Source organism: Chinchilla lanigera, unplaced genomic scaffold, assembly GCF_000276665.1.
Source record: "Chinchilla lanigera isolate Chin_1 unplaced genomic scaffold, ChiLan1.0 scaffold00033, whole genome shotgun sequence".
In the NCBI taxonomy this organism is placed as follows: domain Eukaryota; kingdom Metazoa; phylum Chordata; class Mammalia; order Rodentia; family Chinchillidae; genus Chinchilla; species Chinchilla lanigera.
This window is the reverse complement of record NW_004955434.1, coordinates 2,287,149-2,309,725: the sequence shown is the minus strand read 5'-3', so window position 1 is coordinate 2,309,725 and position 22,577 is coordinate 2,287,149. Positions and strand designations below refer to the sequence as shown.

The window sequence follows — 22,577 nt, the reverse complement described above, 5'->3', positions numbered from 1 at the left end:
GTGTTAGGGCAGAAAAAGACGTTAGAAAAGTTGATGAAAAATATTTAAGAACTGTTAGCAAGGCAACAAGGAAGAGATTGGATCCCCACAAGCAGGTCTCTGTTATCATTGTTGGCATCTGTTATATCTGACCAAGAAGAGTAAATTTGGGTGATCTTGAGACCCAAATGCCCGTCAAATATTTGCAACCTAAATCTTTCTAGTCTGCAAAGGAATCTTTGAGTTATTCCCTACATGTAAAAGTGCCTAAGCCACCTTATTAGTGTGGTAGGCATTTTCCCTGTACAGACCTGTTTCATTACAATATGGGTCCTAGTCCCTGAACAAGTAATTCCAACATGGGGCAGTCTCTTTGCTGAAAAAGGCAGAGCTCCTAGCTTGAACAGGATGAGAGTCAGGTAAGCAAGACAGACAAACCCCCAAGAGCAGGTTTCACTAAAAAGTGTTCTTCTTCCCAGAGTTATTTCAACTTCATGGTCTTTACTGGCAAAGTGACTTTCATTAACAAACATGGCAAACTTGTGTCAAGTCATTTCATTAAGTGAAGAGATGGCTGGGGTTTTGACAGTGTTGTTTTCTTCTTACAAATTGATCTTCAGAGAGAAGGCCCTCTGAAAGGCAGAGGAAAGTTTGAACATAGTCAGTTGTGAGCATCTGATAAGTGGAAGGTTACTCCATCTCAAGTAAACCGATTATGGGTTTAGTACTTGTAATTTGGTATTAGCCCTTTTCCTTGATTGGTTGAGGCTCCAGAAAGCCTGCATGATGGGTTGAACAGATTGGAGGATGCACAGAAGACAATAAGATGTTCTTGATACACCTGTAAGCTGCTCAGAGGATGTTTAACTTGCTCTTCAAGTTGTGTGATTTGAACTTGTAGCTGTTAGTCTGTGAGAGTATGATTAACCCCTTCCCACTTCCTGAGCTCGATGGACAAGTTCTACCACTGCCTTCAGCATATATAGTCATTATCCCTCTCATGGGATAGTTATGGGCTTAATGATGGAAAATTTCATGTCATGGTTATCCCAATGCATTTGATGATGGTGCAATGATCAAAAAGATGCCAGTGATGACAATTGAACGTCCCTTTGCCTTCCCAGCCTCCTTCATATATTCTCAGGCATAGGATGACAAAGGGAAGTCCACGAGTCACATGAAGAAAGACGGTAGCCATGGATACACGATCAGGAGCTCCTCTGCTTGCCTCCCTCTTCCTCTCCATCACCTTGCCCATTCCACCCTCATTCTGTTTCTCACCATCTTGCTACTAACCACCATCCTCTTCCCAAGGTCCTATTTGATGATTCATTCCAACCTAACCAATGTGTAGCCCATGTCTGGCACAGAGGTAGTGCTCAAATGGTTGTTGAATGAAATAATGACCTGCCAGTTTTCCAAAGTAATACAATGTTCAGGGAGCATCTCCTTGGGCAAGATATACTTCCTTATGTGGATGGAAGGATCAAGGGTTTCTGGGCCCACAGAAAAATGTTTGCTTACATCTAGCTGTTCCATCTAGCTGTTCCTCATAACCTCACTGAGCTGCCATTTTGTCATCTATCAGAAAGGAAGATAACTCCTACATTAAAGGGCTTTTGAGTGTATTAAAAGAAATAGTATACGTGAAAAATGCCTTGCATGGCTCCTGGAACACTAACAAATGCTGATTTCCTTCTAGTAGTAGTGCAGTAGTGCTGCCAAGCTGTCCTATTTGGTATCTTTAAGGTGATGAATATTGAGTCACTAATCCCTGATCTGGTCTGAAGTCATAGAAGAGAAAAATAGCAGTCAGAAGGAATGAAACTGTTAGGAGTTTTGAAAGGAAATGAAAGGTTCTGTGGTTAATTTTCCTGGCTGGGGTTTAAGAGGAAGTTCAAGTTGTCCGTTAATTATACTTACCAATTGGGTCTAATTGGCAACTACCCCAAAATGAATAAAACAAGCGGGAGTCAAGAGAGAAAAACGGCAGGCATCCTGTCAAAAAATAAAATCTTTGAAATTTCTACAATCCAATGGTTGGGTACACATTTTATTAAAGTAGATGGATCACCCACTTTGTATGGATTTATGTGTGTGGCCACAGCCTAGGTTGCATATTCAGACCTATGCCAAGCATTGCTCAGCCTTTCTTAAAACCAAAATTTAACAGGTGCTTGAAATCGACATGAATTCACTGCAGGAAGTAGCCTTCATTATTTTGTTTCAGCCTAGATAACTACTGGGTAGGTGCAAAGGTTATAATGAACTCACAGTAAGTACTTGCACCAGTGCTTAGCACTTAGTAAATCCTTAAGAAATATTGGTTGCTATTATATTAATTACAATGATAATTATGACAGTTGCAGTTTGGTGCTTTCTAGGACAGCAATTAGATTTACCTTGTAAATGTATTTTCTGAGTTTTGGAGAATCAAGAATTTTAGTCTCAAGCGATAAACTATATGCAACTTAAAAAACTAGCCTTTCAAAGGTTAATCTAAATGTTTTTCTTTTTAATGAGAAATTTAAACAAATGCCAATGTGTCATTCAGTATGAACAGTATTATTTACTGGACTTAATTGCCTATGTTCTGCACTCTTTTCTTTCTCTCATTGGCCAAGATATAGATACATATTTATATCTAATTTTTTTCTAGAAAAGCCATTACAGTATAATGATTCTTCTACCCCAAACTGGGAGATAAATTTGATGGTAGTATCACGTCTCTGGAGATACTGATTTACTGAACATCTAGCTCGGGTTAGGTGGTGCAGGCAGCATTTTATGTTAAATGTAGGCCTTCAGGGAGAATCCCAACCACATGAATAACTCTGCTTCTGTCTTATTTTTGCTCCTTCCCAGAAAGAGTATTTAAGGCTGACTTCGTATCCTCAAGTTAGTTCATTAGTCTCCTCAATTCGTAGGACCAAGCAAGACTTTGAGGACAGTCTGTACCTGGGTAGTTGGGATGTAGGGACTGGGCAGAGTGGTGCTGGTTTGTTGTGAGAGGCAAAGCACGCACTGTTCACAGAGGATCACTTGGTCATTCTCAGTGAACATAACCTGGCAAAGCTGCCTTCCCATCAGAATGGACTCACTGGGAAAACCACCAAGCAATATCTTTCAACGCATGGGATATAAGGGTTGGTTCCTCTGAATTCTCCATAAGTTGGAAACAAAAATACCAAGAACACTGCTAGACATTTTTCAGAGTGCTTCTAATTATTATGTCTCTTAGAACACAAATTCAGCTTGCTAGTACCAACTCTCCAGGCTGTTCTACCCCTGTAAATGGCAATTAGACCACTTACTACATACTGTAAGTAAAGATTCAAATAGTAACCGTATGACCCCACCCCCCACATCCTGGCAAAATTTAGCACACATTTGTTGACGAACTGGAGAAAAAAATATTGGCTTAGCTGCATCTTTCCTGCAGAGTGAAAAGCAGGCTGGTATTTTTAGTTTATTTTCCCCCAAGTTATCAAACCCTAATGAACAAAAGTTTAAGTGACACTTTAGTGAAGACCAACCAGGGTAAGATTAGTGTCATAGTTAAAAATGAAGATGTCTAGGTAGCAGACATATATTTATCATGTCTGTGATTATCCTGGTATTTCCTTAATTATCTTTCAGGATACTGCTTTGAAATGATTTGCTAAATATACTACTGCTGTTGTTGCTCAGGTATGTCCAAAACTTTTTACTTATCTGAATTCTTAGGGTCTTATGTCAAATGGAGTGAGAATAGGACCTCCTACACTAAGAAAGAGTCACAATGTTGAACAAAGTATGGCCAACCTAGGATTTTGCAGTTAGAGTCAGATGAATGCTCTGCCAAATTAACTCACTGCCTGAATTTCGGCAGGACACTTGACCTTTTCCAAGTGACTTTCCTATTTGCAAGAGGAAAGCTATAAACTAAGTGAAGTTACATATGAATATGTACACACAATGTCCTGTTTATCATTTTGATGCGGTGTTCTATCATAATACCTCCCTATTTATTAACCAGTCAACACAAGAGAAACAGTGAAGCATGTATATATTTTTCTTATGATTTTAATGATATTTCCTGAGCAGTAACTCTAGTTTACACGTGGTTCTTATTGGAGTTTGCAGTTGAAATTTTGCTTATGGTGACAGAAGATGAAATAATAAAAAGTAAACAAGAGTAGACTACATGCAATGCACTAACTTTCTGCCTATTGAAAGCTTTCACTTGTGTGGCTTTCAACCCATTGCCTTGGTTCTGTCTGTGAAATCTTGCTCGAAATTCATCTACCTGGTACCCACAAATACTCCAACAAGAAGTGTTCCTCTGAGCACCTATTGTGCTTTGTACCACTCAAAGGCATTTAACACACTTCTCCGTAACCAGCTCTTTGCATGGAGAGAAGCTGTAGAACTCAGTGGTGCAGGTATGTGTTCAGACACAGCCTTCAGGTGTGCCACTTACTACTAGTCTGATCTCTGGGATATTACTTGGCTTTTTTTTTGTTTTCTTATTGGTAAATCAGAAAAATAATGGTACCCATTTCAAGTTTGTTGTAAGATTAAATCAGCCATCCCCTGTCAATCATTTAGAAGAGGACTCCACAAAAACTAGTTATTGTTAATTTATTTGTAAAACTAAGTTTTCAAGTACACAGCTATGCCTTATTTAATCTTATGCCCCTACCAGGTTTTGTATATTTTGGGCCCACAAACAAATGTTCTAAAGAAAAAGCTCAAAAGAAATATTGTCAAGGGGAAATAAAGAAAACAAGCAACTGCTATTTTAGGTGACAGATATTTCAAGTTCTTCTGATTGTCACATTTTGAAAAGGTGAAGAAATTCGACACATAGTTTGCTTTCATAGGAAGAATCTCTGAAAGTATAGCGGGATACAGAGTGTCATGAAGTCCTTTTCCACAGTAAGCAAGTGGACAGTAATCAACAGCTGCTCCAACAACCATTCAAGGAGCTGTATTGTAAGGGAGAAAGAGGCTGAACTATGAGGTACCCAGGAGCACAAGGAAGAGGATGTGAACAGGTTTAGATTTTACTCATGACAGGGACATAAATACAGGGCATTTTTGATGGCCCCATTGTAGTAATAGGATTTTTAATTATAATTAAGGATTGGGAATTCATTTAGACTGTTTTTTTTTAATTTTATAATTTTTTATTAGCACAAGTTGGCAGTACATAATGATTACATTCATTGTGGGGAGTTGGTAAATATACAGAACACATCTGAATTCTTTTTACTTCCCTTTGTTCTCCCTCTCTGCCCTGTCACCCCTTTATTTCTTGGTCTCTTTCCCATTTGCAAAAGGTCTATGTCCACTTTCCCATTAACTATAAGAGAAACCACATAAAGTCCAAGGAAGGAAGATGATTTTGGTTCTAATATCAGGCATTATTATATCTAAGCAGAAAAATTTTTACATTGGTTGCATAGTTTTTATACATATCCTTTATATCTAATTTGAAAATATTACTCTTCATGTGTCCTTACCTAGCGCTTTTTCCTTGGACCTCCTGACCTGACGCTTGCATTTTTGTCTTAGGAGTGAAGAATTGCCAGAAGACTGAGTGAAGCAGAGGGGAAGGTATATCTAGCATATCTCAGGTGCTTCCCAACTCACACAGGTGAGAAATGCTAGGGTCACCCCTGGGTCCAGATGACATGTGGGTCAGAGGGATGAAATAGTAGAGCGAATAATTTGAAAAACACTAATATACAACACACAACATGAGGACTATAGTCTGTAATAGTATTCTGTATTCAGGATTTTTGCTAAATGAGTGGATTATGGCTACTTTCATCACGGGGTGTGATGGGTAACTATGGGAGATGCAGGATATACTAATCTATCCCACCATAGTGCCGTGCTGTGTCTTATAACGTGTCATATGACTTAAACATACACAATAAAATTTATTTTTTAAAAAGAAGAATAGTATACACTTAAGAGAGAAGGTTACTAAACTTCCACATTATATGGATAGCCTGATTTCTTCCATTTTTCCTTTCTACTACAAAAGCAGTATCTGTTCACTGTAAAAATCAACATCAAGAGTTTTTAAAGGTATAAATTGGGAAGTGTCACTGGCTGTCTTCCCTTTCCTATCTTAAATCTCACTATAAATACAATTTGTTCGCTTATTTTTCTAATTGTTCACTTATTTCCTTTTAAATATTTTATAAGCATATAAATATATATAATTAAAGAGTAATTATACTAAGCATATAGTTGTATTATTGTACAACACATTGTTAACTTAACCAATGAGAAATATTTTTCTCTCTGAGCTTAAACACCATGATTACATTTTCACAGTGATTTTACAATATTTTATTATATATCTACCATTTGTGTATTGATGAATTATTAGGTGATTTCTATATTATTACTATAAATAATATTGTAGTACATGTATGCAGAAAAAGTTCCTAGAGATAAACTTTTTGTAGGCCTTTTAGAAGGCCTTTTAGTAGTGTGTAATATGCACACTTAAAATCAGAAAGAGCTGGCCAAATTGTCTTTCAAGTAAAGTTGTCCTTATTTACACACCCACTAAAATGTATAAATGCATATTTCATGCAGATTTATTAACAATAGATATTTTTAATCTTCGGTTCTTGCCAATTTGACAAGCTAAAAACTTTCATTGCTGAGTGAGGTTCAGTATTTTCTTTCCTATAATTTTTCTGTTGACATATATTGCCCATTTTACTATGCAGCTTCACACATTTTTTAAACTAATTTTTAGGTCATCTGCATATTATAGAAATTAGCCTTTTGTCATAATTACTAATATTTTTCATTTGGCCATTTTCTTGTGAATTTATTCATTATATTTTAAATATTTTTACCCATTCACTCAAGAAATGAATTGCTGGCTTGAGCCTTACTTCTAAATAATCCACAATGATTTACAGATCAAAAGTTAGATTTTGCCTGGTATTCAATATTGAATTGTATTTTACTAAAGTCTTATTAAATTATTCCCTGAGCAATGTCATCTAGGGTGTAGGATCTCCAGGAGTCCCCAGGCAGAGTGACCACATTTCTGTACCCTATCTCTTTCCCCCAGTTAGCCAATAACTGTGGTTTGTATGATTTTTGTGAGCAGGAAGGACTCTGACAGGAAACTCCCCATCTAGAGCACATTTCTGGAATCACTTAGCCTGAAACATATAATACAGTGGTGCTAAGATTTGGTGCTACCAAACTGGAAATTCTGATCTGATTCACTTCGTGAGTTCTACCTGTTTAGCTGGTCAATGTGTCTCCTCAAATGAAAAACAGCTCAATTGTAGTTATTATGGCAGAAAGGTCAATTTGAGTTCATTTACAGTTTTCAAATATGTTGAAAGCTGTAATATAGATAATGACTATGGTCCTCATCCAGGAAAAAGCAAGATTAAGATTCATCACAAATGAAGGTGATGTTAGAAAGAACTTCCCAACAGCAGGTGATGTTAAGATTTGAAGGCAGCTCTGGAGCTGACATTCGTGTGAGTCTGGGTTCACGATATCAGTGTCTTAGAGATTGTTAAGTTAGTTGAATCTCATCACTACTTCCTAGTCATGCTGCTTCTACACATCTTTGAATGTGGACATCCTGCAAATAGTGTTTCCTAGCGAAGCTAATGGTATTTGAGCCAGGCAGTTTCTTCACATGAAACTGTCCTGCATGTGGTAGAATGCTAACATTCATTTTCCCTCCCTGATACTTTGGATGTTACCAGCCCTGCCTCAGCTCATGAACCATTATGTTCATGGTATTCACATATCATACCTTTCAGTGGAAAGGGAAATACTTACTTCCCACAAGAAAACATAACTTAATAGGGATGGCATTTGGTCCTGCTGACCAATGTTATTATTATCATTATTAGTTTGTGTGAGTAAGCACACAGTCATACGTGGATAAGGTGTATTGGCTTAGGACAGGGGTGGTGAAAATATGGCATGCTGCCATAGCAGGCTTTTTGTATCATCGAAAGCTCTAGAAGGTTTGCCATCACTGACTTGGGAACTTTGTAAGAAAACATATATTTTTTGTTTTGCAGAGATTTCTAAATATCAGTATCCTGAAATACTGAATTTGATTATATTTCATCACTTCTGAAATCCTTTCTTCTCCTTGTTTACTTTGAAATAAATACCAAGTCTATTCTAACCTTCTGCTTTAGAAAAAAAGGACCCTGGGTGGCTTCAAAAGGTGAAGTCTTACTGAAATGTCAAATGTTACTCTGAGCCAAAGAAAGAACAACATCAAATTATCTTCCGAGCAAACCTTGAAAGGAGGAAAAGCATTGATTATGGAAATCCAAAGCTACCTAGATACATTAATTTATACCACAAAATAAGTGTTTTTTATATAAGGCCTGCCACAGAGAAATAATCACTCAAACTGGATATAGTTTGATAGAAAATTCTAGCCTCATAATAGAATTTCCCACACCCAGCCTTGATGTTCACAATATAATTAGATGTGAAAGCCAAATAAAATTTCCATCTGGCCAATCCTAAAATAACATGTAAATGCAAACAACCAACACCTTAATCAAATGGAGCCTGAAGAGAACTTCATTTCTGTCTTCTTTCAGTTTTTGAGGGGAGGGGAATAAAATGGTCAAATACCAGAAGAAAATCTGATAGTGGTCCAGATCTAAGTTTTTTAACATCTATTCTTGGCTAACTCACACTCACCCTGAATTCTAAGCACTCAACACCCCAATTTACGTTTGTAATTATTCTTAGACACTGAAATAGTATGAATCTCTGAAGGAGGCTTGCGTTTTCTTGAGTAAACTCTGTTTACTTAGGCCTGAGTGACAACTACAGTTTAGAAATTTCAGTAACGTAGACAAAGTAAAAGTTTTCTTGTTGTTGCTGCCGTAGCAGAGAAATTACATCAATTATTCTTCAATAAGGAATGTTAATAGAGATTTGATGATATGTGGCAGGATATAATTTTAAACCTTCATTTTCCCTTCAGACTCTCTCTGTAACTACAGAGGTAGATGGCTTCTTCACAGGCACAGCCATTTCCAATGTGGTACCCTGTTTATTCTAATAAACACCCTGGACTCTGCTGGGCTTCTGGTGAAAGGACCTGAATCTCAGGTTAGAACCTGTGGCAGTAAGGCTCTTGCACATGGTCCATGGATTCCCATGTGGGACCACTGCACAAGAAGGCAGGAAGGGAATCAAAGTTTTAAATGGTCACACAGAAACTTCCTTTCATATGCTGACTCTTCACAACACTCCAAGGAATTATCATCCCTTATTCATAAAACCCAAAACAAAATTCTAAGAGAAATACAGTTTGGAACATCCAGGTCTACATGCCATTCTCGGTGTAAAGCACTCTGCATAGATGAACTCTTCCTCTTCAATGTTTTACTCTCCCTTCAGACTCTTCAATGCAAGCCCCAGCTCCTGGAGATTTATCTAACTCTCATTTTTAGCAACTACAATGTCAATATTTGCTTTAAATAATTTTTTTTCAGCTGATAGTAGAATTGGGACTAAAAAGGATGATTGTCAAAATTATAAGATAAAGTATGGAATAGTATAATTTTGAGACAATATATGTGCAGCTTTGTGAGGTACATTATGGTAACTAGATTATATATATAATATATAATGATCAAATTAAGGTAATAAACATTTCCATGTCTTACAATGCTAATAATTTCTGTGTTTGGAATTTCAGACTCTTCCAGTCACTGTAAAATATACTATTGATTGTTTTAACCAATAGTTCTCCTACTGTGCAATACAAAGCCAGAAATAACTCCTTCTCCTTGTATTTGGTACCCTCAAAATAGTGTGTATCCTAATTTTAAAAAAGTTTTCTTAAAGAATTGTTGGGTCAGTATTTGCCATTATGTTGCTCTTGAGTTAAGGAAATACTTCTAAAATCTAGTTTGTGTGTGGCTAACACACATTTCAAAAAATGCTTTGGTACAGAGATATTTGTGGATGAAATGATACACTATCTGGATTTCCTTCACAATTATCCAGGACCCAGCTGGAGGTACATATAGAAGGGACAAGTTTGGCCATGGGTTGATCAAGGTAGAGGCTAGGGGATGACTACAGGGTGTGACTATGGGTGGCTATCTGCAATATATCTAATACCTCTAGTATGTATTATTGATGGTTAGTCCTACTCTGGATGTTATAATTTTTCCATATGTTTGAAATGTTTAATAATAAAATGTCTATAAAATATGTATATTCTTGGGATTCCTAAAGATCATCAGGATGCTGAGATGCTACTTCCTAGAGTGGCCCAAGTCTACTCTACCTCCATGATGAATCCAGCCACAGTTTACCACCTCTCCTGCTACCATCCTTATTCAAACCACTGTCATCTCTCCCATGCATTACTGCAATGGTTTCACAAAGTCATCGCCTTGCTTTTTATTTTGCCTTGACCTCAGTATCATACAATTGCAGTGATATAGTACTTTAAAGCTAAAGGAGATCCTATGAATTGTCAGATACAAACTCATAAGAATAAAATTCAACTGTTTACTAAGCTGTTCTTGCTCTTCACTGAGCACCCTAAAATGCTTGTCCTTGCTTTTGTTCTTTCCAGAATACTATTTCCACAGCCCTCCCTCATTGCATTCGACCTCTGCTTCAATGTCACCTCCTCCTAGAGCATCTCTGACCACCTAGTTGAAAGGATCCTCATGACACAGGCTCACACACACAGAGATGCATACCTTCTTCTGCTTCAGTTTTCTTAACATCACTTTGGACTATCAGATATCATATATTTGTTTCTTTACTTATTACACTATTCTTCCTTCCTAAGGTCAGTGAATTGTTCAGTACTGCTTCTCCAGGGGGTGTAACAAGAGTTCAATAGATCTTTACTTACTAAAGGAATAATGGGCATTTTTCTCTGCATATTACATTTAAAGTTTGAAATATGGCAGCTAAAAGAGCATTATAGAGCACATAACTTCTCATGTCTAAAAGGATTTTCTTTAATCTGAGACACTGTCTGTTGACACTGCCTGTAGGAATGGCTGGGAGAGGGGAGGGAGACAGTACGTGCTAGAGTGCTGAGAGAGATGTGAAACCCTTGGCACTTGTCATGTTATTCATAATGGGCGTGAAGGGGTGTGCTGACGAGAAACAGCATACGAGGATCCTGAGAAGGATTCACTTTATTGTTAGAGGAAATAGTCTCCAAAAGATTATGTCATTTATGTAAAAAATAGACTTGTGAATAGGTGACTCCAGGTTACCTTCTCTGACGGGGAAATACAGCACTGGAATTAGGAAGGTGCCACGTGTTTGCAGCCGCTTCCAGGCTGCGTGTGTTGGGGTAACGGACAGTGTTATTGTGGTACAGTGTCTAATCTGCAGGAAGTTGAATTCCATACTTATACTTGAAGCAGAAAGTGAAAATATAAATGGAATTTTTAGACTGACTTTATAAAATGTAATTTCTGAAGGGAAGGACCACATTGATGCCAGTTATGGTATAAGGCCAAAAAGTGTCCACATTAGAAACCAGAATTGCTGCTCTGCATTTTATGCTGTCTCAAGTTATGACCAGATCCACTTTTAGCCAGTTCTCTCTTGGAGGCGTCTACATTCTCCGTGGCTTCTTTTCATTATAGTTTAGTGAATGGGGGTCTGTATGTCAGTGAACCTCAGTGACCCCTTACCTTGCCACCCCCTCGCTGTCTTGGAGACCGAGTTCAGAGTACAACAAAAAACGTATGAGTCACTCCCTTATAGGTGACCCATAATCCCAGTTTTCCCTAGCCTAAGAGGAACAAGGGACAAGGGGCTTTCAATGCTAAACTCCAGACAGTCCCAGGCAAACTGGGGCAGGTCTGCCACCCTACCACTTGTAAGTTTAGGGACAGAGCTACAGCTCATGGGCAAATTCTTACCCTCCTCCTTTTAAGTTTCCTGTACTTTCAAGGATCTCTATTGAGTTCTGTAAAAATTCTGACCTCTTCATTATATTTACTGCCTGTGCTTTCTATGACACCTCAAGAATAGCCAAGAAAGAAATCCCCTGGTACTTGGGTTCATGCCTCTCCTTTGCTTTATACCCTAGATGCCTGATTGCATCTCTCCTAATGAATGTACCCATATGCTGCTCTCTGCCTTGACAGTTTAGTGAGTGCTTTGCATCTCCACCAATCTGATGCGTCTCTGATGATCTATCTGCTCACAGTCTAGCATCTGGTGGTGTGTCCTGCGGCGCGCCAGAGTCCTGTCATCTACTGGGGCCTGTTCTTCACACTCCTCTCTGCTGGGCTCTCCTCCTCACTGATGCCAGGCTTGATTAATAGAGTCCTAGTTAGGCTTTTATTCCAGCTCAAGTCCCTTTTGCTGGGTACCTAATTTATTGAGCCACATACCCAGCTATCCTCCATCTACTTCTGCCCAGCTGGTCTAGCTGCCAGCAGCACCTATCTGGACAGATTTTCTTATTAGGAGTCCTAAACTTTTGATCCTGAGTGTGACCCTTGCTTCCCTGCTCCTGTGTCTTTCAGCTTCCATTCTGCCCATATTTAAGCTGCCATTCTAATCTGAGGGTCTAAAAAGAAGAAACGTAATAGCCCACAAAAACCTACGTAGGTGACAATAGTTATAGAACATTTGACCATTGTATCAAATATTGTAATGAATTCAGTTTAGTACTTATATCAAAACCTACCACCCACTGACAACATTACTTCATTACATTTGATGTCTGCTGGCCTCTGGATCAGTTTTCTAGTTTTTTTCTATACCCCTTTTTTCCCTAGAAAATGTCTAACCTGCACTATTACCATGTTTCTTCTTTCCAAAGATAGTTCAGGAAGGGAATTTTCCAACACGATTTTCACTTTAGACCCAGGCCCAAATTCATTATTCCACACATCTTTGTGAAAAAGATGAAAGTATGAAACTTGGCTACTTAAGCAGCAGTAGTTCTTAAAACGTAAAACCAGGGAAGGGAGTATAGGAAGGAAAAGCTGTGGTCCGATGGGTCTGTCATCTCTGTCCTCGGAGAAAGGTGGCTATACAAGGAAGAGCCATTGGGACAGATGCAAGAAAGACATCAGAAAGGGAAACAGTAATTTGGACCAGTGGAACCATATTGCCTTGGGATTCTAAAAACTCATCTAGGTGAAGAGAAGCTTTTGTTATTTGGAATTGTAGGTTTGGGAGTTTAAATCAGTTAGGTCCAAGTTTCCTTGATGGGACATATAATTACTACCAAGTATGAGCTTGTCATGAAGCTTCATGTGACTTTGTAAAAAAAAACTTTCAATTTTATTTTGTAAGGAAAAACAGATTGTTTTCATATTGTGATTACATTTAAATGCAAGCCTTGTAGTGGTCCGGGGAACACTGTCATTTCTGCCTTTTCACAGCTCACATGTTCACCCAGTAACTCCAGCACAGAGCCCAAAGTTACTGATGAGGATAACACAACCATCAGATACGTTTATATAATATGTATATATCACAAAATATGTATACATATGTAATCTAGAAATAGCAGTGAATGATTACATGAAGAGACAGAATTAGCTTCCCCAAGATGCTTTCACAGGATGCTTCAGCTCAGAGAATATTCAGTTCCCTTGAAATGCCTTTGCACAGCCAGGTCTCTGCTAAGATCAAAACCCACTTTTTCCTTTTTTTTTTAGGCATCAAAAATAGCTTAATAAATAGAAAAAATTTCTCTGGGGTGTCTTTCCTCCTTGGAGTACTGTGAAAAGAATGTAGGAAACTTTTAGAGAGAAAGCTTACCTACATCCACCAACCCCATATGGTGTTTGATTTTTCATGCATGAGAAATGAGCTTGAGCCCACTAATTGTGTAACTGCTTTATATACCTCCAGTCATCCTCCCCTGGAAAACTTTCCCTCACTCTAATTACTGGCCCAGGAGAAATGATGGCGCCTGTTTACAACTTCAACTTTTTGTAATATCGGTGCACAACAACCTTGAAGCGAATCACTCTCAGCATACTCTTTCTGAGGCCCCAGAGTGGGAAGAATGGCCTACTTACTTGTGTTTATCTTCTGGAGGGAAATGTGCTTCTCCAGTTGTCTCCGAAGTTTCACCTCGGCTCCATATTTTCCGGTGGTCCCATTGTCGGCCAGGATGAAGTGGGAATGCATGCTATTGAGAACAGTGAGCTTGCTCATGGGGTTGGACATGGTCTGGTACGGCCGGACTACCTGCAGGGCATAGAAGGAAGAGGCAGGTATCAGAGAAAAGGAAACAAATTAGAAGAATGAGAACTGGAAACAGGAAGAGAAAGAAAGAATTTCTTTCTCTGGTGCAGTGAAAGTGCAGTCTGCATCCTCTTTCTAGAATTGCTTCGGGTAGAAGCAAGACTGAGGATAAAAATTCCACTCAAAGCAAGTCTATGCTTAAAGAAATGTTTACCATACTTACACAGAAAAGAGAGTTTGTGTGTTTACACTAAAGACAGGGCATGCCGATGATTGTTTCATTTTGAAGTTGATTGTTTATTTGATGATGACCAAAAATAATTTTTAAATTCAGTTATTTTGTTTCTCTTCCTCTTCTATCATGTCCATACTTGAATAGGCCCAGCAGAACAATTCTGATTCTGGCGAATGGAGGAAGGAAGAATGTAGCCTTTGCTGTCAATCCTACTCAGCCATCTGAAGGCTTGTTATTTAGCACCAGCAGTGTTCTTACTAGACACCTTATTTAAGAGTGTAATAAGTTGAATGTAAAATAACTGTCTCATGAGACAATTATTAATCAGGCCCCAAATTATGCAATCTAAACTGGAACAAGTTCAGTGTTCTTCCAGATTTTTGGTATAAAAAGGAAACCAATATTTTTGTGAGCTAGTTGTTTTATATACATCATCTCATTCCTTGGAAGAATCCTGCAAGTTACATGCTGTGTTCATTTCATAGAATGAAAAAATTGGGAGAACAGAAAGGTAAAGTAAGTTATTCGAGGTTTTTTTATACACCCAACCAGAATTCACACCCAGGTTTGGCTGATTCCAAAAATCTATGGTTCTTTCTTTTTCCCACACTGTTTATACCCAATGGAAATATAAGATGATATGTTAGAAATATACTTCTAAATATTTGGGAAGGAATTTCACTCAAGGCAGTGAGAGGAGAACATTCAACATGCTTCTCCTTACATGGTCTTAGTATAGCTATCACCGTTCTGAATCACTGAAATTGACAGGGCAGAAATAACTGCTACTGCATTTTTATTTCTATGCCTTTGTGCAAGGTGTACATTAATTGTAGAGTTTAAATGCTTTCTTTTTTCTCAATGTGATAACTCACCATGAAAAGCTGCAGTAAGATTGAGTAGTTTATTAAAGGAATTATAAAGTGATTTAGTAAGGGCAGCTACAAAATAGAGGCAGTGTACTATATCTCCAACTCCATCATCAGCTCTTTGTCCCTGGAAGAAGAAATTGCTTAGCTGAAATTCCCATTTTGTTGCTGCTCATTTTTGATTATAAAACATTAATTCTATAGCAGACTGCAAGTTCATAAATATGAATTGTGTGTGGAAAGATGCATAGAAGAAAGATTTTTGTGTGTCCCTAAAGTGCCTCAGCATTGTAATTTTGGACAAAAGAGCATGTTTTGGTACTGTTCCCTCTTTTATAGCAGCGGCTCCTAAAGATTCTATGTGAAGGAGGGGAAAAACTAAAGCAGTGAACCCTAGATATTTGTGCTCAAATACACACACACACACACACACACACTTTAATTCCTGGAAATCTACTGTAAGACTATTACGAAAGTAAAGTTTTCAAGTGAATAAAGGAATTACAGTGATTCTAAGCCAAGCTGTTGCATTTACTACAATGTGAAACGAAGGTAATTAAGTCATCAGCAGATGTTCTGTAGTTCTCTTCTCTCCATTACTGGGTTCTAAAGGTGCTGGTGCTTTAGTCTTCGGGCTTGTGACTTCTTGTGAAACACAGTTCAACAGCTCTCTGAGAATGTGGTATATTTGAATCAATCATGGTAACAGAGTCAAACTTACAGAGTTGTTCCTGAATTCTAATTTCTTCATTGTACTGAAGGTCAGTTAAAAATGGCCATATTTTGGCAGAGATTTTGTCTGCTGAATAATAGGGAATATAAATCTGAAAAATAAGTAAAATGTCCTAATATATTTTTTAGTCCTCATTGGAGGAAGATGTGTTGGGTCTTACAAAGACCTTGAACACATGAATCATGGAAATCTGTTTGAATCCTAGTTCTGCTAATAGCTGTGTGAATCTGAGTTTGATATTTTCTATTAGTACATGTTTGTAGTACATGATAATTGCATTCATCATGGGGAGATGGTACATATACGTAACATACCTTAATTCTTTTTTTAAATGTCCTTCTTTCCTGTCTCTTCCCTTGGTCCATTTCCATTTTGCAAAAGTTCTATCTCCTGGTTTCCTATTATCTATTTTTAATTTTGCTATTTAATACTTTTGTTCAAATCTGAGAGAAAATTTCTCTGAATTGTTTGGGAATTGATTTGATGTAAAATTTTTATAGACATATAATTCTGAACTTTTGAAATAGCCTCAGTCCCATAAATATATGCCCATGTTTTAAATGCAGTATTAATATGAGGTTAATTCATACCTTCATTTTAGTTGGCTCTTATTGATAATAAAGAACACATAACACTTTTGATTGTCTCCAGTAATCACATGCAATATCATATAAGAGAAACCATGTGCTATTTAAGCTTGTGGTCTGACTTATTTCATTTGACATTATGGTCTCAAGGTGCATTCATTTTCCTACAAATGTGAGTCTGACTTTTTAATCTGTAAGAAAGAAATGATCAAACCACTTGCCTCAGGGAGATGAGCTGAGATCATACGTGCAAAGTACCTGTTACCACACCTGGCTTCTAGCAGCCACGCTATCGATAATAATTCCTCCTTCCACTGTGCTCTATCTTACCAACCGTAAGCTGAGTTTCCAATTATAAACTAGTGATCAAAACAAACTGAGGCAAATCTGTGACTTCTGTTTTACACAAGAGATTTAAATCAATGTAAACAAAGCATAAGAATGAACCATCTGTTGGCAGAATATGCAAAGTGGTTTTTCTTAGTCATCTCCTCCCAAGCATCTGAGAGACTGATGGTCGGAACTATTTGTTGATTAACTGAAAAGTTGGAAATAACTTCGTAAGTACTTCAGATAAATGCATTTTGGTCTAGCTTGTCTACACAATCCACTTAATGTTCTTAATTACAGACATGGCCCCAGTCTACTTTTGAGTTACAGTTTGCATATGTACAAAAGATTTGATGTTCTTTCTATTGTGTTTTCCAAATAGAATAATATCTTTTTAATAGCATGAATATAAATTAACTTTTCTTCATGACAAAATTTTGGATGTAATGCTGCTACTTTCATTGTTAAGAGCTCCTAAAAAACAGACCAACCTTTCAGAAGCATGTGTTGGTGAGAATGACAGTGACGTGTACATGACTTATAGGCATGATATATGCTAGAACACATTTCTTAGGATTTTGAGAAAAAAAGTAATTCCTACTGCCCCATGCATTCAGTGCTTATAAAGGATCACTTTCTTTGCATTAATAGACTGTAAGAGGTCCAGGGTATTTACTAGCATTAGAAGAACTGAGAACACAGCTGCACAAGTGATTTTCTGTGTCATAGTTTAGATAAGGAATCTTGGTTGAGAAAGGTTGAAGGCTGTCTGAAAGGTCTTCAAATAAGGTGAATGTTCATGACTGGTAAGTATAGTAGTGTCTATACCTAGAAGGGAAATCTCCTTAGAAATGGATTTTAGACCTTTACTATGTTCTGGGCATCAGAGAGCAGACTATCTCTAAGTGATGGCATTTTTCTTTACTTTCTTGTCTCTTAAGAGTGAATGAGAAACTTCTTTACTCACTAATGCATTGTGTACTATTTAGTACTATATGGCTGACTGGTACAGTTCTAGCTCCAAGGCCTCTATACGCCTTGAATGTGAAACAAAGATGCCTTGTAAAGTGCAGTGGGGGCTGTATGAGGGGTGATTGGAGGTAAAAGCCCTTTTATTTAAAACATGAGTAGGGAAATGGTCATTTCCAGGACAAAACTGATTGAGAAACTCTGTAGACAGACTAAATTCCATAGACAGCCGCTGTAGTGTGAGGGTGCGGCACTTGCATTGCCTGGATAGGCTCAGATCAGTCATGCAGAAGCTCACCTAAGACACCTACTGGTAATTTCCTGCCTATTTTCAGGCATGTTCTGGTCACATCTGCAAATATGGAGCGGAAAGTCAGCATATGAAGCTCTAGTTCTAGTTTTTTTATGCTTTAACTTGTGACCTTGGGAAAGTCTTTGAATTCATTCATTTATTGCAATAATGAAATGCTATACGTAGTAAGAACTGTACTGGCTCAAGGAGACATTATCACATGTCTAGGTAATATCCAAAATAATATTCAAAATATATTTACCAAGAGAAACTTTTGAACCACAGGTTTCTTAACTGTAAAGTAGAAGACTTGACTAATTTATGCAGGTTTCCTGTCTCTAAACTTGAGTGTGGACAGCCTATGCCAAACAGTACATTTGATCTCTTCAAATTAATGCAGAACAAAGACGTTCCATGTGTGTTGGTACCAGAGACGAAGTCCTACTCTTATGTCCTGAGGTCTCTTCCACTTTACCATACTTTACAGCAGCAGTTTGATCACTTGGGATTCCACACAGAAATGAGTTGGGTTAAAACAAGTTTTTGTGCCACCAGTCACAGGCCTTGTGCAATCTCAGCCCCAGTGCATAGTGAGTTATAAATCAGTGTGCTTTAGGCAAGCCCCAAGGTAGGGGATGTATGACATGGACAGTCATCTTTCCCTACTGCTAACATCGTGGTTTTAATTTAGCACACAAGAGAATGAGCACTCACTGAACGCATCTTGCATGCCAGGCACTGTGAGGACGTTTACTCCTATGGAGTAATAATTGTGTGTTTATTTTATTGATGGAACTATAGGGATTCAGAGAAGTGAGGTATCTTTGAAGGGAAGACGGAGGACACAATTGGATTTAAAATTTATAGAGAATATTATGGTTTTTCTGCTGGACACTTTTTTTCCTAGTGGCTCAGCTGGGCTTTGGAATCCTTCTGACAATGGATAAAATTATTTCCAGTTGAGTCATCTAGAATGGCATAAACAGAGATCAGGAAAGGCACCAGCAGGCAGCAAAATGGGGCTGTGCTTTGGTGAGAAAGAAACAAAAGTAGCGTCGAGATTCTCTTAAAGTTGGGCATCCCTTTCTACTAGGGAAAAAGAGATATGACTGAGGAGCAGGAAGGAACCTCTGGTGTCAGCGATAAAGGGACGTGGGGACTAAGAATGAAATGGGAAAAAGAAAGGATCTGTATGTCCTGCTAATAGAGAGAGGCCTCAGCCAGTGGGACATGGGCTGCTTATTTCCTGTTCAGGCAGTACAGCTATATGTTTAGGTAGAAAGCAGGTCATACTGAAATCCAGATGCTGCTCTCGGCTCAGCAGGCCGCACAAGTAACTAGCAAACCCATGGACCCATTTTTAAAGAGCACCCGGATATTAGCTGTGTGACTCCCACTAAAATCCACAGGAGCACCAATTTCCTCTTCTGGCAGCACTTTGAATATGTGTCCCTCAATGTATGTCCTACCGAGAGTTCCGTAGCCCTCATTTCATGCTTTCTGCTTGAATAGGCTCACTTCCCTTTGGCCTATCCTAAGGGGAGACCTGTGCCATTCAGCTGTTGGCAGTGAGTATAGGCTCGCAAGTTCTAAAAGGGGTCACTTTCTTTAGCAATCACTAGGTATCAAGTAGAGGTGAATTTAAACTGTGTTTTGAAATTCTTTGGAACTCTTCCCTTGGTGAAGGTTGGATTCAGTGCTTCACCCCTAAGGGACAGAATAAAACAGTGACGGTGTGTGACTCCCTAAGGGCTCCTCTTAGCTTTCTTTCAGATCACTTACTCTGGAGGAAGCCTTGTGCCAAGCTGTGAACACAATAAAGCAGCCACAGGAGCAGGTCCTTGTGCCCAGGAACTCTGACCATTGCCTGTGAGTAATCTTTGAAGAGGGTGCTACACAGACCAACTGCCATTTTGAGGGTGACACTAAGAGAGAACCACAACAGGAACCATCCAGGTAAACCATTCACAAATCCTTTGCTCACCACACTGTCAGACAGCCCGTGTGTGTTGTTTATGCCATTAAGTTTTGGAGGTAGCTTTTAACATGTTGGTATATAAGTAATCTAATTGTGTATTATCTTGGAGGCTTCAAAATGTGTCATCTCCCTTTATTCTGAACAGATGCATATTGTCTCTTGAGTTCTATCTAGTCCCCACTGCCCAAGTCTTCTCTGCTGCCTGGCTTTCATTCTCTGAGCTCTGATGGGTTCTGGTTTCTGTTCCACTGGGGTTATAGCTAAATCCTCCAGGCTCCTCTGCCTTCTCATCTGAACTCCAGCCTTCTCTATTTGGCATATGATCTGACTCCTGCACCTGCACTCTTGCCAGCTGGGTGGCCCTAAGCATTTGTCCCCTGATTCTTAATATCACCATAAGTAAGTGGAGGTTAAAAGTTTAACCACTTCAATGAGATATAGATGATCCCCTGCTTAGAGTGGTTCAATTTAGGATTTTTGACATTATGATGGTGCCAAAGGCAGTACTACTTATTCAGCAGACATTTTAATTCAAAGTTTGATATTTTTCTGCTTTAGTGACACACAATATGTTATTCTTCTTGTGAAGTTGGGGAGTGGCAATGAGCCAGCTTCCAGCCACCTATTTGATTAGAAAGGTAAATAACCAACATCATATTGTTGTACTGTACTCAATAGACTACAATAGCTCTTAAGCACTTTATTACAAGGTAGGCTGTATGTTAGATGTTTTTGTTGAACTCCAGGCTAGTGTAAATGTTTTGAGCACATGTAAGGTAGGCTATCCTAAACTATGATATTGAATGGATTAGATATAGTAAATGCATTTTCAATTTAAAAGATGTTTTACTTACAATGGGTTTATGGGACATAACCCCATCATAAGTCAAGGAGTATCCCTATCATAAGGATTAACTAAGATACAAGCTCAAAGAATAATGCAAATATAAGCTCAAATCATTGACAGCTATTGTGATAGATCATCAGTATTTCAGTAGGTGAGGATTAGTGTTAGTGGCTTAGGTTTAAATAACGCCACCCTATTACTAGTCATGGAGCTTTGTGCAAGTTTCCTAGTCTCTTTGTGTTTAGTTTTACCATCAGATGACAAAGATAGGAAAAATAACTTCTGAATGCCATTATGAGAATTAAGTCAGTTTATGTAAAAGTGACCAGGAAGGCACTGACCTGTAGTAAGCACTACAAAACTGTTGACCTTATTGCTTTTATTTCAGTGATAAATCTCCAGACTAAAACTTCTTTAGCATTCTGACGCCAGCCTTTTGAATGTGTATTCTTCCTTTTCTCCTTCAGTTACAAGAGGTTATTTTTTTTCTGCCTCAGCGGTACTCTATTACCTCGTGGCCACTTTAGAATTTATCTCATTAATTAGCTCTGCTCTATCCCTGTGCCCTATTGTATCATCAGTATATACACTCACATCCAACTTTTCCTGAAGAAAAAAAAAAATCCCTCAAATTTTGCCTCCCTTTGGCTACCCCTACCCCATGAAACTCTGAAATATCCCTGCCATCTATGCTTCTTTACTTCTCCTCCACACACTGAAGTTCTTCCTCCTTCATCAGTAAACCAGGCCTGACCGCTAATCCCAGTGACACCCGTCTCAGAGTGGATGGACACTCCCAAGTCTCTCCCTTCTGCACCCTCTCAGCAGCACTTGGCTGTCGCCTTCACGCCATCATTTTGAAGCACAATATTCCCTTGGCTTCCATAACTCATTTAGTTCCTAAATCTCCAACGTCTCTTCCGTCTCTTTTATAGGATGCTTTACCACTGCTCAGCCATTACATTTTGGACATCATCAGGATTTAGGCATAGGTCCTTATTTTCCTGCCTTTATACACTTTCATACAGCGATGCCATCCAGTGACATGGCTTTAACTTCCATCGATATGAAATGCTTTCAAAGGTGTGTAACCAGATTCTTCTCTTAAGCTTCCACCTCATGTGCTCATTATCTTGTAAGACATTTTCAGCAGATACCTCTGAGGAACTCCTAAATCAATGTGCTCAAATCCAATCCACCTTTCACTGGTGTGTGAAGATGACCACTGCCTTGTAAGCCCAGAACCAGGATCAGGTTCTGCAAACACTGATGCTGTCTTATATAGCTCAGGTTTAGGTGGGCTTAGCTGTAACCTTTCCTCTGGAGAGACATCTTATCTAACCTAATCATAGAAGTCTCATATATCTACACTGAGGCTCCGTTGGGACATTTTGTTTGAGCTTATAATATGAAGTCATATTTGGCTTGCCTTAAAAACTAAGTTCCAGATATAATAAATTGATAACTATATCCAAATTAATAATTAATATTGACCCTGATGTTTCTTGGCTTGAGATATAAAGATGACATCA

At 38.4% G+C, this 22,577-nt stretch overlaps 1 protein-coding gene across 10 annotated transcripts in view; it reads right to left on the bottom strand.

Moving 5' to 3' along the window:
• The window catches only part of Trpm3 (transient receptor potential cation channel, subfamily M, member 3), a 526,019-nt gene that overhangs the window by 234,102 nt on the left and 269,340 nt on the right, over window positions 1-22,577 (bottom strand). For 7 of the 10 annotated variants that reach the window (XM_005388531.1, XM_005388536.1, XM_005388535.1 and 4 more), the window contains exon 6: window positions 14,037-14,208. In XM_005388531.1, the coding sequence (XP_005388588.1) occupies window positions 14,037-14,208 (172 nt within the window). Of the gene's footprint in view, window positions 1-1,902; window positions 1,978-14,036; window positions 14,209-22,577 lie in introns of all 10 variants that reach the window. The other 3 variants (XM_005388528.1, XM_005388530.1, XM_005388550.2) reach the window with 1 other exon arrangement.